Source organism: Hippopotamus amphibius, chromosome 12 (genome assembly GCF_030028045.1).
Source record: "Hippopotamus amphibius kiboko isolate mHipAmp2 chromosome 12, mHipAmp2.hap2, whole genome shotgun sequence".
Classification (NCBI taxonomy): Eukaryota; Metazoa; Chordata; class Mammalia; order Artiodactyla; family Hippopotamidae; genus Hippopotamus; species Hippopotamus amphibius.
Window position 1 is genome coordinate 57,103,003 of NC_080197.1, and position 17,551 is coordinate 57,120,553.

The following is a 17,551-nucleotide window of genomic DNA, read 5'->3' on the forward strand; positions in this document are numbered from 1 at the left end:
CCTGCCGCCCCGGCTTTCGGGGAGGGGAGGAGGGGACGGGCCTGGGCGGCGGGAGCCGGGAAGGCGCGTCCCCGCGGCCGCCCCCGCACGCCGGGCGCCGCGAGCCTGCCGCCCGCCGGGTCTGCGGCGGCGATGCTCCGGGCGCGCAGGAGGCGGGATGAAGCCGCTCGCCTTTCCTTCCACGGTGCTTCACCCGCGGGGAGGAAAAACGAAGAGACACGGGCGTGGGAGGAAAGGGATGAAATGAGTCGGGGTCCGGGGAGTCAAGAAGACATCACCTCTGGGACCGCCTGTCCGGTCGCGTCCGGCGTCGCGTCCTGGGGGCGGGGGGGGCGAAGCGCACGGGCCGTCCCTGGACGCGTAGGGGCAGCTCGAGCTGGTTCCTCGGAGTGGTCATCGCGGTGGAGCCATCTTGCAGGAGGAAGGGCCAGCCCGACGGCAGCAGGTTCTGCAGGGCTCGGCGCGCGGCGGGCACCCGATGCAAAGGGCTGGGAAGCAGAGGGGTTGTGTTTGCTGCTGGGGCCTGTTCTCTTTTTGCTGTTGAAAGAAAGTACAACTCAGCCAAATAAAGTTAGACCACGTGCCTTCTTTTAAAATATTTTCTAACAGCCCTTGCATTACCCTTTTGGGTTTGGGCAGCCCTTCGCAGGATGTTGTCTCCAGGCAAAAGATCTGGCCGCTTTTGCTCGTATTTACCTACAGAGGTGGCTGTGCTGCCACCCTCTTACCCCTCCCTCGCCTCTGCCCCCGCCGTCTGAGGACAACTTAAGGAAGGATACTTCTTGCCCTTCCCCCTCTGAACATTACAAACAGAAAGCTCACCTCAAATAATAAGGATCTTATGTTGCTCATGAGCTATGAATTAATCCTAGAAAGGGGGAGTGGGCAGGAATTGTTAGGTTGCCTTCAAGTGGAAGAAGGGATAGGATGCGGGGGGGCTGGGGGGGGTGTTTGTGTGTGTGTTTACTCTTGGGAGGGAGCAGTGTGTGTTGTGTTTACTCTTATCTTACCAAAAACCCCTTGGAAACGTTCTCAGACTAGAGATTGAGTACCAAATATAGGAGTCCTCAAATTGGGGAAAATATGTTTCGATTTTTTTTCTTTTTCACAAGCTTCAGCTTTCTTCATGAATAACAAGTTAAATAGTAACTTCTTCATAAGTACGTTGCCCCCGTATTTCAAACAAAAGATACCTCCTACCACACTAACATTTTATGTTAGGGAGGGGAAGGGTTAAAAACCAGAGAAGAAAGTCATATGTGAAATATGAAATCCTTTCAACACATTGTTCGGCTTCATTTGTGCTTCTTTCTGTGTCATCGAGCTGCTTCACAGTGAGGTGGTGTCATCTCTTTCTTTATAATACACCATGAACAAGGAACAATTTAAAGACATGGACAACAATTCTAGTAGATTCTAGCCTCCCTGGGAAGAGTGAAGGAAACAAAGATGCACCTATGACTTGTCTCTTTCAAGATATTTTCTTGGATTCTGGGGAAAACATCTAGCTTTCACCTTGTTTCACCTGGCCTTTAAATCACTACTGGTAAAGCTTTATTCTCAGGTGGGCCTCTCACACGTCGGTTCTCAATGAGCGGATCGTGGAGACATCTAATGTGCTTAGGGGGTGGGGCATCAGGAACTCAGCATACTCTTTGGAAAGGTGAAGTTCCACGTCCAGTTTTAGGCATTTGGCTGGGGAACGTTTGCGGGGAGGCGGCCCTGTGTCAGAGTCTTGGAGCTGGGGTTTATCTGTGCCTCTCTCCACAGCAATGCCAGATCCAGTGGGTCAGTGACAAACAGGCTAGCTTAGTCTTTCCCCGGTCCCTTTAGAATCTTTCACCAATGGATGCTTTTGTCTCTCAGCCATCATAGATATGCCTCAGACTGGTATTTTCTTGCTTTTTAAAAGCAGACCAAAAACAAATCACGCTCAAAGAATCATGTGCATTAGAAAGGCAATTCACTCATCGTAATATTATCAGAGCAGATCTTGGGCAGGTAATCTGGAGTGCCAATTTGACAGTACTGGGCACTGATCCTGTAAGCTTTTTGGCCCCTGACATGATAGTAACGTCATTTAGAGTCGAAAACCTCTTAAAGTTCAAATCGTCTTAATAACTCATAAAGGAAGTTTTCTGTTAAGCTAGAAATGCAATGTCAAAGCAATATAAACTTCATTTACAAAAGACCCTAAAATTTTTAAGCTTCGTGAAAATGTTGCTTGTCTGTAACTGGAGGTATACTTTTATAGATCTGTTATTGACTGATCAGTGAACAATGAAGACTGACCTTTGTGGCACTATGATTCACTTCAAATATATCATGATCTGTTTTACAAAAGACTAAAGCAATGGTCAAACACAGAGTTAGGCTATTTCTTCAAGAATTTATGGAAAATATACCTTTTGACCTAGGATGGGAAAAAATCAAAGTACAAGATGTTTATCACAGTGTTGCTTTGAGTAATAAAAAATTGAAAAACAGTATATAATAATAGCAGCAGCTAACATTTATTGAATGTTTATTATCTATTGTAAGTGCTCTACATGGATTACAATCTATTTTAATACTCTTTTACCGCTGAGGAAATTGAGATGCAGAGTAAATTTTGGTACATGGGTAGAATGAAATACCATAGAGCTATTACAACTTCAGGTATAGAGCTTTCTTTATAGAGACACTGAGCATATAATTTTACACTGGATTTTTAAAAAACAGTTTCTAAAACAGTGTGAATCCATTTTTGTAAAATTCTATACTTGTATCTATTTTTTTTAATGGAGATGTCTGGAAGGATGTTTACCAAAATGTTAAGATTGTAAGATCTTGAAGGGTTATTATTTCTTTTTGTACTTTTCTGTATGGTTTGGGTTTTTTAAGTGAATGTATGCCAATTCAATAAAAGCAACACATTTTAAGAAAAATTAATGATATATTCCAATTTCTCAGGCCCCATTATTTAAAACGATTTCCACCAATTTTATGAACTGATGAAATAAAAATGTTAATACTACAATTAACATCTTTAAAATAAGGATGAAATATTGACTGTTTTTCAAACATCTTTTGAATTTTGTAAACCTATGCCATTTCTTCACTGTCACTTAAAAATTGTTTATCTCTATTTTTCAGTCCCTCCAATATTTCTAAAGCAACTTTGTTACTTTTTTGTTTTTTGTTTTTTTAATTAATTAATTTATTTATTGACTGCTTTGGGTCTTCGTTGCTTCACAGGGGCTTTCTCTAGTCGCGGTGAGTGGGGGCTACATTTCATTGTGGTGCCAGCTTCTCTTGTGGAGCACAGGCTCTAGGCGCTCGGGCTTCAGTAGTTGTGGCTCTCAGGCTCTAGAGGGCAGGCTCAGTAGTTGTGGCGCAGGGGCTTAGTTGCTCCCCAGCATGTGGGATCTTCCTGGAGCAGGGATTGAACCTGTGTCTCCTGCATTGGCATGCAGATTCTTAACCACTGCACCACTTAGGAACTCCTTCTTTTTTGCTTTTTAATAAGCAAAAGTGAAATATCTTGCTTTCATTAGAGCAATAGGGGGCAATTTAAATGAGTTTGAAGTAGCACAGTTCTTAATGGTTCTATTTAATTCAGGCTGAGCAGCTTCATGGAGGCAAAACTGTCACTTATTTCAGTCACCTATTTCAGTGTTTTCCAAATATCTCAGGAAATCACCTGAGACACTTTTTATAAAAATAAGAATTCTGGTTCCCACACCAGAGCTACTGAATCAGGCTCTTGGCGGGGCAGGGGGTGGGGAGGCAGGGGGGTGGAAATGCTTCTGGTCCACATCTCAGTTGGTTGTAGTTTCCGCCCTCTGCCCCTGCTGTCCAGCTTTTAATCTCCTTTTCAAAATACCTGGCTCCAAGAAGTTACCTGTTTCCAGACTCAATGTTTATCAACCACCCCAAAATTTGTTTTAAAAATTTTCAAGCCTGCTTTTAGGTTGGAACTTGTAGGTTCTTTCAAATGCAACTTTGATCTCCCCTTGCACATTGTCTGACAGCAAAAGAATGAAACAACTGTGGATTGTTCCATTACCCCTGCAGGGAACGTGAGAACTTCAAGGAATTTTATATCACACAAAAGAAACCGCATTCGATGTGACTGAAAGATGTGGAGGTTAGAAGGTTAGAAAGTCGACTTTCCGGTTTATGTCCACAGGGCATGAACTAATCGAAATAGCTATGGAACCTTGTGGAAAAACAGGGAGTCCTCTTTTGTTCCTCATCTGTCTCCTGTTTTGCCTTTAGGAAACCTCTCTTCCCTCTTTGCTGCAAACAGATGAAAGAGTCAGATTGTTTGCAGGTAAGCAACTGAAACTTGCTTTCTAACAGAAGTTCATTAGAATAAAATATTTATTATTTTTAGTGCATTTTAAGTGGCTTATGCAAGGTTAGGTGTTAGTCCATGATATAATTTTTGCTCAGAAGAAAGTGAAAATTTTTTAAGTTATTCAGTCTTTTGACTGTCATCCTTTTTATTATCAATTATTAATGTTGTATGTTTCTAAAAATCAGCAGATACGATTTTTAAACCATCATTAGTAGACAAGTGAAGAGATGAAAGTTCAAAGAATGTTAAAAATGTTTTGTGTCAAGTAAGGGAGTGAGTGAGTGTGCAAAAAAGTATAAGAGAAACACAGATCAAAGGAGAGGAAAAGTTACATTTTTTTCTTAAAAGAGCCCCAAACTAATCACAGCTAATGCTTTGTATAAAAATGGATACAAAAAAAGCAACAGTTCTATGCTTTGTACTAGTTTCATCTTAGCTATTGTGGGATATGAAACATAATCTTTACAAAAGAGGCTGTTTTCACTGCCTTTAATATTTTTTCAAATGTTTTCACATTGCAATGGAAGTAACTTTATTAATATTTAGAAACTTAAAACTATTTACCTCATACACATTTCTTGTAACTACATCTGCTTCAGACATGCCTTTTTTATGTGCTTCACAAAGAAGTTTTCTTTGTGACTTGAAAACATAAATATCAGAAAACAGATTAGGCAACCCCCAATTTGAACTTCTTCACAATTTTCAATTATGCTTTCTTTTTTATTTATTTATTTGTTTACTTATCTTAGTTTTTGGCCACACCTCACAGAAACATGCTTTTTATTCTTGATTGAACAAAATACGCTTTAATGGGTGTCGTATTCCATCTACATTATAAGGATATTCTTTTGGCTGGATCTTTAATCTTTTTAAAAAGCTTGTGGCTGGCCTTTGCTAAAAACTCCTGGCCCCAAGAAGTGACCAGGATTCATATCAATGTTTTCAAAATCACTGCAAATTTTAAAATTTTTATTTCACTTTTAGTTTTATTTTACTTTCAATTTTTTTTCATGAAAAACAAAAATTTAAACCCATGCTCAAACTAGTTTTCTAGTGAACCTGGATATTAGAACTTCAAATCAAAGGAAGAAAGATAATTGAAAAACAAACTTCAGTCACAAGTTTCTTAAAAATCCTTACAGAATTGTCCTGACAAAATAATGTCTTGTTTCTGGTGAAATGGATCCTTCCTTTATCTGACGTCAAGTGACTTAACTATTGTTTTCTTCAGAAAGACTCTTGGCTAGGATTTCCACTCTTCTTTATATTTACTTAGCAAAAGGTGTCTGTGACTTCACTTTCAGAGAAAGAAGAAAAGCAGAGAAGAGAATCTATGTCTTCCAGAGGCTAAAGGACAGAGCATTGAAATGGCCTGGAAAGTGTTCAGAATTAACACCAGCAAATCAAATGTTCTCCTGGGGAGCAACTGGGAAGAAACAAAAGAAAAATCAACGTGCAGTCAAAGAGCCGCTTCATTTTTCTAGAAAGTGACCCTCCAGGAAAGTCTTAAGGAAGCTCTCCCTTAGCAACAGCCCTGAAGTTCCAGAAACTGTTCTAAACCCTGATGGTCGGCTCCTGCATCTGTGTGGTCATCAGACTTATTGCTGAGTCTTCACTTCAGGGAGATGCGTGCCGTGGTCGTGGCAGCAGATGTGATATTGGTCCTCAGCATGGGGTGGACCTCAGACTGCCTCTGCTCACCCACCGTGTTTTACAGAGACTGCTGGATCCGTCGCTTCCCGGGGCTTCTAATTGACCTAGAGGAGTCTCAGAAGCTGGGGGCGCAGTTCTTGAGGTATTATTCTGAAAGCACTGGTCAGAAATGCAGTCGGAGCTGCTGTCTTAGGAAGGATGGTGAGTGTTAATGACACCCCTGAGCAGAAACCAGGGAACACTTGCACAACAAGGGCCTTAGGACGGAACCCGGGCCAGAGGGTCTAGTGATCAGCTGGCAAGGACTAGGGAAGGTGCCCTGGGATGAGGGAGGGGGCAGAGGGTGAGAGACAGTGAGACCGATTTTGCAGCTGGGGCCAGCGCACGCTCGGTTTACAAATCTAGTAATGACCAGGAGGCTATGAACCTACAGGTAACTGAGAAGCTCTTTTTGTTACTAAAGTGCTAAATGTAAATATTTCCTTAAGGGCTGACTAACAACATTTCTCTAGCCCAGAATATAGCATATGTGAATTCAAAAATATTTATAATAATTTCCTTTTCCAAGTTCTTTTGCTAATATTGGTATCATATCACACTTTTGAAATGTGCTACCTTGGATTGACCAAATATGGGATTTATTGAACAGGAATGTAGATTATGATTCATGTTTTGAAAGAAATAGGGAGATATATGTCAACTAGGAAAAGAAAGAAAGGAAAGGAAGAAAGGAAGAGAGGGAGGGAGAGAGAAAGAGGAAGGGAGGAAGGAAGGAAGAAAGGAAGGAAGGAAGGAAGGAAGGAAGGAAGGAAGAAAGAAAGAAAGAAAGAAAGAAAGAAAGAAAGAAAGAAAGAAAGAAAGAAAGAAAGAAAGAAAGAAAGAAAGAGAAAAAGAGAAAAAGAAATTTTCAAAATATCCTAAACAGAATTTTTTTTGGTCTGAAATCCGGAATCAGGATTAAGTACCATTTATATAATATGATCAAGGCCTGTAATTAAGAAAACATTTTATTGCTGCAGAATTTCAAGTTACATTTGTCTGAAGACTTTATTTTTCATTTTTCCAAGATTTGAAAGCTACTTGGAAAGAAACAACAAAATCAACACAGCACTTTAAAATAATTCTCTTGTTCCACACTTTCTTCCCGTGGTTTCATGCCAATATTCATTGCCAATGCCTCCTATCCAATTTTTGTAAGATTTTGGGGATGCAGTTGAAGCTCTTTGGGGAGTCTAAACTGTCAAGAGACCACAGTGTGAGAAGCGGTCACAGGCTAAGCCCTCAAAAGTTAATCAGGCACAGAAGAGAGCAATTAATTTATTAAAGGGAAATTTTGAAAAAGGTAGCAAATCTAGATATTCAGCTTCCAGATGCTTAGAACTCCAGAAGCCTTCACTGAGAGGAGATGAGGGAGGGGTGATAGCTTCTCAGCATCTTCCCGAGGCATGAATTTACCTGACCCTCCACAACAGGGAAGCTGTGGCCTCTGGACTTCCGTGGATACTAAAAGCATCCAGTAGAATTCCAGGATTTTAGAGCCTCTGTGGCTTCCAAGTTGTGGCTTTCTGTCTCCAGAAGAAAAGGCACGAACACACATCCCAGTTTTCACCTAGAAGCCAGAACTTTAAAACGCCATAACCCTGCAATAGCTAACCTGCTCAGAGCTGGGACTCTGAGATATACATGAAGAATGAAAAATATCTTGAAAAATTGCTCCCTACAGCATCCACTACTTTCTCATCAGAAATTTAGATGTCTACATTTGAATATTCTTTCTTCCTTTTCCTTAAACTTTACAGCACAGTCCTCAGGGAATGTATTTGTAATCTATAATGTATTAGCAATGTATTATTGACTTGTGTTCTATTCTTTCTCCTTCTGGAAAAATAAAGAGCACAGAAACACGCTGTGTCCCAGAAGTAATGCGGGAGACGTAACCCCCGCAGTTAACCTTACACAGAAGCAGGGCAAGTTCTGGCAACAATTCCACAGCAGCTGTGGGCACACTCTGAGGTCTGGTAATTGTACCCTATCCCTCTGTAATCTCATTTTATTAAAGAAGCTGATACCTTTGGGTCAGTGAATATTTCCCATCACATGGTTCCTGCTACACTGCAGCAGGAGGAAAATCTGTGTTGCACTTAAAGGAGACAGACTGAAGGTTTGCATTCAACACATCTGACCTTCTAGAAATAACACGATATCTTTTAAGGAGCAAATCTACTTAGAAAAGAGGAGCCGGCGAGAGCAAGCAATGAATCCCTCCCCACTAGAATTCCAAGTGCTGACCACCTCGTCTGTCTACCTCCTGCCTCTTTGAATGACACCCGTTAGCTTTCCATTGGACGTGGCTTTGCAGCATGGTGTTAGCTCACACCTACAGTCAGGGTCAAGGTAATGTTCACCCAGCCTGCTGCCTTTGCACCACCTGGGCCTCCCCCAGCAACACAACACGGTCAATACTGATTTTGCCCTTCCCATCACTCCGCCTTCTGTTACAGCATTTGTCTATTTTTTTTCCTCTTTCTTTCTCTGGTGAACTCCAGTGCCTTAGTATTCAGAGATGGTATTGCACCTAGAAATCTGATATACATAAATCCCCAGAGGTTTTTGTAGCCAATTGAGTTTTCCCAAACATAAAATACTGGGATTGAGAAATAATCCCAGGTAATCCTGTGTAGTAATCTTTCATGGAATGTATGGAAGATTACTGAGAAAATCGGTAGCTATTTTCCTTTGAAGAGGCATTTTCCCATATTCACAGGAACAGTCGCTACAGTTCATAATATTCTGGTAAGATGTCTGAACATATCTCTGCAACGTTAATCCAGTGTAAGCTACTCAGAGCTCATCAAGCTGCAGAAACCAAGACCATCTGCAGATGTACTTTGCCTGCTTCCTTTTCAGTTTCCTGTAACTTGGCTGTCTTCTTTCACGATCCTATTCATGACAATGTCAACTGCCTCCACATTCACTGCCCGACCCTGGAGAGCTGCATATTGGAGCCCGGAACCAGTGCCATTTTATACAACATAACAGACGGTAATGATTTATGTGCTTTGTATGTATTTTGAAGAACGTCAGTAATATTTTAGTAGAGGCATATAACCTAGAAATTGGCTGGCAGTAGCCGTGTATGAATCTAAATCATTATTTTTTCCAGTGAACTCTGTCTGGAAAAGTTTGGGGCTTCCAAGGCAGAAAACTAAAAGGAAATTCCAATTAATTTGGCGTGTTCAGCACAGATGAGTTCATCCCAGATAACAAATCAAATGTGACTGAATAAGAGCATTATATTTCATTTATCCCAAGAGCTTTCAGCAAGAGCCAAAATAGGTGTCTCTTCTATAGTATTTAAGGATACCACTAGGAAATCAAGAAAATACTAAATGTCAGTTTTGAGGTCCGCTGACACTATGTACAGAGATTCTACAAAGACAGACGTCAGGGACAGGAAAATTCACTTACTGCCATACATTAGCATAGCACTGGTCCCAAGATAACCAGTACACATTACTTTAGAAAAATACATATTTGTGTCCTTTGCCCATGTGTATAATCTGAGGGTACAAATTAGTAAACATCAAAGGATAGATTTTTGCCATCGCAATACAAAAGAGAGAAATTTCTTTATCCGTCTGTACTTGTTGAACACATGATGGTCGAGGCTGTGCTCCACATTGCAGGAGATTGCAGCCATATCTCTGTCCTCGAGTTCCTTCTAATCTAGTTGATGTGACAAGTCTTACAGTTAGTGTAAGACATACAATTAAATTTAAAAATGTGTGATTGTGCCTCAAGTACAAAGGCTCAAAAGAAGGGGAGACTAAAGAAAGCTCGATTATTCAGAGGAGGCTTCATGGAAGAGGCCAGGTAGAGGCAAGATAGGGAGCTCATGTCACAGCCCAGGAAAGTACGAACACTGCCATGGCTCCAATAGGCGCATGTTTGGAGCTGCAGTGGAAATGTGGGTGGGATAGTGTAGGCCACGTAACGAAAGGACAGAGTAGAGTTTTGGTTTGACTTTGTCAGAAATATGGAACTGACAAAGGTACTTAATGAGAAAACCCTATCATTAAAGTGATGCCTGGTTATCTTAATTCAGGAAAATTATATGCAGCATGCAGGTTAGAAAATGCAGTCAGGGTAACAGTACATCATCTGGACAAGGTGACTGTAGTTGCAACAAAGAGGAGGGATAGTTACCAGCGTATTGGGAAGGGGTTGGATAGCACTCAGTTACTTTTTGGATAAAGAAGAAGAGAACAGAGGAGTCAAAAATCCCTTTGCAGTGCAGAGTCCAGCATGGGTGATAGAAGAATGGCCATGCCACTGAAAAAGACAAGGAGGCAGACAAAATGATGGTTTTTTAAATATATATATATACACACACACACATATATTTGTTTATTTATTTATTTATGGCTGTGTTGTGTCTTTGTGGCTGTGTGCAGGCTTTCTCCAGTTGTGGGGGCTACTCTTTGCTGCGGTGCGCAGGCTTCTCACTGCGGTGGCTTCTCTTGTTGTGGAGCACGGGCTCTAGGTGCTCGGGCTTCAGTAGTTGTGGCACGTGGGCTCAATAGTTGTGGCTCGTGGGCTCTAGAGCACAGGCTCTGTGGTTGTGGCACGTGGGCTTAGTTGCTCCGAGGCATGTGGGATCTTCCCAGACCAGGGCTCAAACCTGTGTCTTCTGCATTGGCAGGCAGAGTCTTAACTACTGCCCACCCAAGAAGATGGTTTTGAGGATGTCAGGGGGGAAGTCCCAAGATGATGGTTTTGAGGATGTCAGTGGTGATGTGAGATGTTTAGGTGGGAACCTTTAGTAGAGCACAGGAGAAATGAGATCAGAGCTCAAAAAAGAGGAAAAAATTGAGGATGTGGATTTCAGGGCCATCCGTGTAGTGGTAACAGTCGATGAGGATAATCTCTTGGGGGTGGGGTGGAGGTGGGGTATGGGATGAAGAGACATACAGCAGAAAACCAAGGACTAAAGACTAACGATTGTAGAAACTGCCCAACCAGTTAACGATCAAGGAGAGAACCCGCAAAGGAAGAAACAAAACAAGAGGCAGGCAGTCTGAGATAAAGTGCCAGAGGAATCTGGGAGTCACAGGAGAAGAATTCAAGGAGAGGTGGTCATCAGTATCAAGGCCAAGAGAGAAGCCAAAGCAACGAGATACAGGGATCGGAACTAGGGAAAATACCGATCACCCCAGACGCAGAACTGGCAGAATAGTGAGGCTGGACACAAGATGGCAGAAGGCCCAAAACAAAGGCAGGGAGGAAGGGAAGGAAGTGGATGTTGGTGTGTGGAGGGGGTGGGGGACGCCTGCAAGGGAGAGCGGTCGGGAGTCTCTGAAGCCAGCGGGACAGGAGTTTACAAGAGGAGAGAGGACGCTGGAGTCCCTCAGACGCTGGACCCCCAGGCACTGTGAAGGGATGAGATGTAGGGCTCTGCTCATAGCTTTGAATACAGGTCCCATTTTGTATAACTTTAATATGTTATACATATCAAATAGTTACTGTTTCTGCAGCTCTTGCCCCAACACTATTATTGCCCCAAAGTCCTCCAGGGACACAACGTTCTCTCCGTGTTACAGCCAAGTTCCTTCACAACGGAAAGTGTCTTAGAAAATTAAGAAAAATTCAACTGTGGCCAGTATGTTTCTAAGCCTTTCAGAAATACGCAGTGTTGGAACTTGAAATTAGCTTAATTCAATAACTCATAATGGCAAAATCTAAGACGTCTCCAAACTATATTTTAAGGTCCTCTCTCCTAAATTAAAATTTAAATGATGCCTTATTTTTTTTTTAATATTTATTTATTTTGGCTGCACTGGGTCTTAGTTGCAGCGTGCAGGATCTTTTTTTTAGTTGTGGTATGCAGACTCTTAGCTGTGGTATGCGGACTCTTAGTTGCAGATATGGGCTTCTTAGTTGCAGCATGCAGACCTCTTAGTTGCAGCATGCATGCAGGATCTAGTTCCCCAACCAGAGATCGAAGCCGGGCCCTCTGCATTGGGAGTGTGGAGTCTTACCCACTGGACCACCAGGGAAGTCACTAAATGATGCCTTATTTATCTTTCAGGTGTAGATCCAGACTTGCTGGTTTTTGAACAGTCACTGCCCACGTATCTAAATACCCGTTCTTCATCTACTACACGGGAGAGACTAAGAATTCTAAAAGCTATGTATTTAGATAAACAACAAACAACCATCATACACCAAATGCTACCATCAATAGAGGCTCAATCATCACCCACACATCAAGATTTGTTTGCAACCACAAATAATACTAGGTATTCCAAGGAATTAACCACAGACTCCTGGGCAAGATTCATTTCCCTGAATGACTCCATTACCACAAAGGTAAATATGGTGTCAACCAGTACTGATTTCATCAACAATCCAGATAACAAGACTACTTCTCCTTTCTTTGTGCCCATAGACACAAAACTTTCTCATATGCCTATTCCATCCCGACTCAACAGCAGCAAACAATTACTGAACAAAACCAAAGGGTACAACAGCAGAAACCATACGGCTGAGAATGAAGACACAACACCTGAGGGGGCACCTGTGACTTCAAAGATGTGGCTGGTTCCTGTGGCCCTCTGCACCTCTGTCATCTTTCTTTCCTGTTGTGTAGTCATCCTGGCATCTGGATGCTGTCGAAAGCAGCAGGGCCAGGATAAACCAGGACAGAGAAAGTCAGGATCCAGGCAAGCTAAAAACTATACCATTCTGAAGGAGCGCTCTTAATGGTAAAAGATGTGAGCATTGTAAGCTTTCAAGGGTATCATTTTTAGTTTTCTGTAAGACAAGGGCAGTTTGGTTAAAAAAAAAAAAGGCACAGATAACCATTCATACCAATCTCTAAATAAGGCCAATGTTTGATAAACACAACTGCTTTTTTGATTATTTTCATTGTTTGAATAGTGTACCCTTTGCCAAAGTTCCAAAATTCTGACACCTGCAGTTATTCAGCACCATGTAAGAGATACAGTTCTAAGTGCTGTACATATACTAACTTGTATTGAATCCTTAGAACTCTGTGAGTTAGGTATACTATTATTAACCATCATACTTTTATTATCACATTTTACAGATGAGGAAACTGAGGAGAAGAGAGGCTAAGTATCTTGCCTAAAGTCACACAGCTAGTATGTAGCAAAGCCAGACTTAATAGGTGGTATGGTTCAAAAGTCCATGCTCAAAATCGCTGTTGGACTACAAGCCTCCATTTTCCCAATGAATATGGAAAAAAAGATACAGGGAGAAAAACACCATAACATCGTATTTGTCTCTTGTCAAGGTCATATTATTGTCACATATGTTAATGAAATCTTTTAGTGCTTTGAGGAAAAAAGCACTATAAATGATTACAGTTACTACCCATGAGCAAACGCTTCCTGATTTTTATATAATTTTCTATGTTCAATTGATTAATCTTTCTCAGTATTAATCCATCATCCTCTTTTTCTAAAACTGACATGCCTCTCAATAATTATGGCACTGAGATCTTTTGAGTTTTCTGTTGACTTCTGTTGAATAAATATTGGGAGTTTTAGTTTATGTCCCTCAGTTGTACAAATTGTTTTCCCAGGTGCAAATATTAGCTCTAGGTAGTCTGAGCTCTGTCCACTTCTTACACCAGATTTGTCCCCTAAATCTTATACTCTGACTCTTTCAGTGTAGAAAACTGTAATTCAAGTCTCATAAGATCTTAAACTTTAGGCCCTGAATCTCATCCCTGAAAATGTTTTTTAATGTGAGAACAGACATTAAAAGACAGCCATTAAACATACGGAGTAAAGAGGAAATCCTATTATAAGATTAATAGAATAGTACTTTCCTCAGAATATTTGCCACAAATAAAATTCTGAATTTAAAAAATGTGATCAGTTTACATTAATTTGCTATTCATAGTAAGTATCATAAATGTTATCAATTTCTTTCTTAATACATTAGTAAACAAAAAACCACCCCGGCAATTTAGGGGGGAATATCAAAATTTAAATTATCCTACAACGATATTTAAGTTATTCAGGAAGCTGTCTTTAACAATTATTTGTATATACATACATTCTTTTAAAATACAAATTGTTTGAAGCTTCCCCAACCAACTAGGGCTGCCCACCCCCCCAAAGTTTTTTCTTCCTTGGGATTGCTCCGAATTTTACTTGTTCCCTAAAATTGACAATTTCATAGAAATGACCATAATTTGGGAAAAACATATTTACCTCTGTAAGAACGCATACTCGTACTTCTTCCCTTCTTCAGCCCCTACCTTTGACCATCAGATAAACTGAGTAAACTTAGACTGTAGAAGTGACCTGAATAGTCGGCCAAGAAGCAAAAACAACTGGGCCTAGAAACCATGTCCTTATTGGAAGCCAAAGGGACCAAAGAGAACTTCTGAATAGAATTTAAAACTTTAAGAAACAAAGCTTTCAGGGTCTAGTCAACATCTAAGGCTAAGGTTATTACATCCATTTAGGAAATAACCATATCAAACTCTTTCCAACACTGAAACTAGTCAGACCTTTGGAAAAAAAAATCTATAATAAGTCCAGTATTATGAGATATATCTTTGGAAAGAAAATATGCAAAGAAAAAACTAAAGCTCCCTACAACTAAGAAAATAGGATTGTTCTATTTCTTAGCTGCTTATGTGTTTAAGCAGCTTCTGAGCTATGAAATTTAGGAGTTTGAAGTCAGAAGTGATTGCATATCAATACACAAAAAGTGTCCCCTACAATCCTCATTATAAGAATAAATATGATGTTCACTGTATATATTAGATCAATTAATAGCTTGAAGGACAAGAACCTAAATAATGACAAATAGTGCTGTTTAGTTATGACTAACATTACAATGACAGCAACTGTTACCCTTTTGAGGCAGTTTTGTGCTAATCTTACAGCTCTAAGATTTTGCCATTAGGTGTCAATGCCACAGCCTCAGAGTCTTCAGGTCAGTTGCTTGGAGTTAGCCAAACTGCAGAGGTTGAAAGGGCACAGCCTTCTCCAAGACCGCCCTGACTTGTGACACCAACTGTAAGTTCAGGAGGTGTGGAGTCCCAAAACCACGCTCAGGCTCGATAATTGACTAGAGTTCACAGAACTCAACGAAAGCTGTTACACTCACAGTTATGGTTTATTACAGGGAAAGGGTATGGATTAAAATCAGCCAAGGGAAGAAGCACCTAGGATGAAGTCCAGGAGCGTTCCACACTCACAGCTTTTGGTGTCTTCTCCCCGTGGAAGCAGGATGCACTGCTCTCCCAGTACCAGTGTGTGACTACGTCCAGAGTACTGCCAACCAAGGAAACTCCCTGGAGCCTCAGTGTTCTAAATTTTTACTGAGGCTCCATTACATAGGCATAACGGACTGATCAGTTCCCTGGGCAGCTGACCTCAGCTGCTCGGTGGACTGATTTACCAAGAGACTCAAAGCCCCCCCCACCCTAAACACATGGTTGTCACCCCCCCACACCTCCCCCCCCCGCATGCCTAAGACTATCAGGTGTAGCCAGCCCCACCCTAAAACCCATTGTGACTGACTCAGGCTCTAAACAAAGACGTCTGTGAGGTGTGACAGATGACCTCCCAGACGCTGACCGGAGAGGCCAGATTCTCTTTGGGCAAAGTCAGATTCTTTATTACACATCATTACTCCATCTGCTTGCATGTGCACTGTATTATTACTGCAGGATTGCAGACCCTAATCTACCACCTCTTCACATGTTCCCAAATGATGACCTCTCCTCAGCCTCTATTGCTTTCAAATGTTTCCTTCTTCAATCCTGTTTGAACATCTGAGTTTTCCTCAACTCTGTAAGTATCTAAGAAATGTAGCATGTCAGTACATTTAAGTATGCTTTAAACCTGATCTAGAAACTCAGTCGTATCTACTTTGTTTTTTATTCGCTATTTCCATCGAATGGAATGGATGGAACGCAAGGCCCTATTGTTGTCCTTTATAACCTATGGCCTCTCGGCCTTGCTAATACCAAATCGTATCTTCGATTTATATAAATCTTTTCAGCAACTGTTCTGAAATTCCTTTAGGCATTTTATGTTCTCAAATTCTGTCACGCAAAATAAGTTTTAGGCAAATAACAGCCTCCATAATTCCTTTATTTCAGTTTTAATCACTTGACAACTTTAAAAGCAGTTAAGAAATTACTTACAGATATACTTAAAAGTACTGAACTGGTAGCTAAACTGAATGAAATGTTTCTTAGGGCAGTTATCATTTTGTCACTTACTCCAAATAAATCCAAGGTGCTCATACCTCATCTCTTTCCTGAGCTGTGGAAGTTCTAGCCGGGGCATCCAGAGAGATGAGTACCAGTTAATCTCCATGTCCAATTTTCTGCAAGTTTGGGCTTGCAGAAGTGAGCCAAAGAAAATGGAAAGCAGAATACTAACCAGAACTGAATCAACATAAAGTGACCCCAAAATAGAGAGATGAAACAAACTTTTAGGTTAGAAAATACTGCCAAGGACCTGTTTCTAATCAGAATCAACATCTGCAAAAAACTCACCAGGCAAAGAGCAGTTATGTAGACAAAACACTAAAGTTCAGTCAGAGGATTGGGTTCTGGGTCTACCTTCCCAAATAACCAAAATCATTCTTCAAGAGCAACCAATAAGTACTAACTTGCAGGGAAAGAAATGGAGCAGGTGACAAAAACTGTTATACATGAATACTAAAGTTGTTATGGTAGAAATAAAATCCAACGCTTTAGAACCAGAAGAAACCACAGAGATCAAATTACTCTGACTGCCCTGGTATGTAAGTAAGAAAACTTCTGAATAATCACTGCTGTTGTACATTAGGACGAAAGGAATAATTTTAACTCTGATGTAATAAAACAATGTTTTTTTAACATGTTAACTTTATATCAAACTAGATAATGATTACATATATGTCATAAAATTAATAAATCAAGGCAATTTTTCTATATAATTCACGTCAAATTTAACAGTCTCTTCACTGATTCTTTGTACTGAGAAAGGGTATTTTCATTGTCCCCTTCATTCTTAAGACTAACAACAGACTTTCGGTAATCTTCAACTTCTTTAGTACCAAGGAGCTCTTCTTTACTTAATTCCAGATTTTTCTCAGCAGCTTGAATTTGCAGAAGGGTCTCCAGGATGTTTTTTTCTGAGGAGCTGTTTTTCCATACATACTCTTCCATGTCTGCTTCAGTCTTCATTTTCTCCCATTCTTCAGTTTTCTGAAAGGAAAAAAAGAGTTCTGAATTCTGAGAATGACTGCTCAAAGACAAAGTCAAAACTGGTCAAAACTGTGTATGTACATGTTATTCACCCCCCTTACCCAGCAGTGCTGTCCACCTGCACCAACAGGTGCAGGCTACACACTGTTACGTGAGCACCTTGTTATCACTCACTAATTCCACCCACAAAATTCACACTTTATCTGCCCTGCAAATTGCTCTTACAAAGCAATACTGTTTCCCAAAAGATACAGAAAACTCACTCCTTGCAGCTTTCTAGTCCCTAAACTCTAGCGCATCAAACA

At 40.8% G+C, this 17,551-nt stretch overlaps 2 protein-coding genes across 2 annotated transcripts in view; one reads left to right on the plus strand and one right to left on the minus strand.

The window, feature by feature from the left end:
- Window positions 1–5,970: 5,970 nt before the first annotated feature.
- Window positions 5,971–12,760, plus strand: MANSC4 (MANSC domain containing 4). Its single transcript, XM_057703918.1, has 3 exons — window positions 5,971–6,199; window positions 8,906–9,040; window positions 12,087–12,760. The coding sequence occupies exons 1-3, from the start codon at window positions 5,971–5,973 to the stop codon at window positions 12,758–12,760; spliced, it is 1,038 nt and encodes a 345-aa protein (XP_057559901.1).
- Window positions 12,761–16,125: 3,365 nt separating this feature from the next.
- Window positions 16,126–17,551, minus strand: part of MRPS35 (mitochondrial ribosomal protein S35) — a 39,912-nt gene continuing 38,486 nt past the window's right edge. Inside the window, exon 8 of the mRNA XM_057703108.1 lies at window positions 16,126–17,246. Coding sequence (XP_057559091.1) covers window positions 16,977–17,246 — 270 coding nt within the window. The 3' untranslated portion in view covers window positions 16,126–16,976. The remainder of the gene's footprint in view (window positions 17,247–17,551) is intronic.

Bases quoted from the DNA above. Each gene is read 5' to 3' on its own strand.
- MANSC4 (XM_057703918.1), top strand. From the start codon at position 5,971: ATGCGTGCCGTGGTCGTGGCAGCAGATGTGATATTGGTCCTCAGCATG. The intron at 6,200-8,905 runs GTGAGTGTTAAT...CTTCCTTTTCAG, and splicing joins CTGCTGTCTTAGGAAGGATG to TTTCCTGTAACTTGGCTGTC. The intron at 9,041-12,086 runs GTAATGATTTAT...TTTATCTTTCAG, and splicing joins TTTATACAACATAACAGACG to GTGTAGATCCAGACTTGCTG.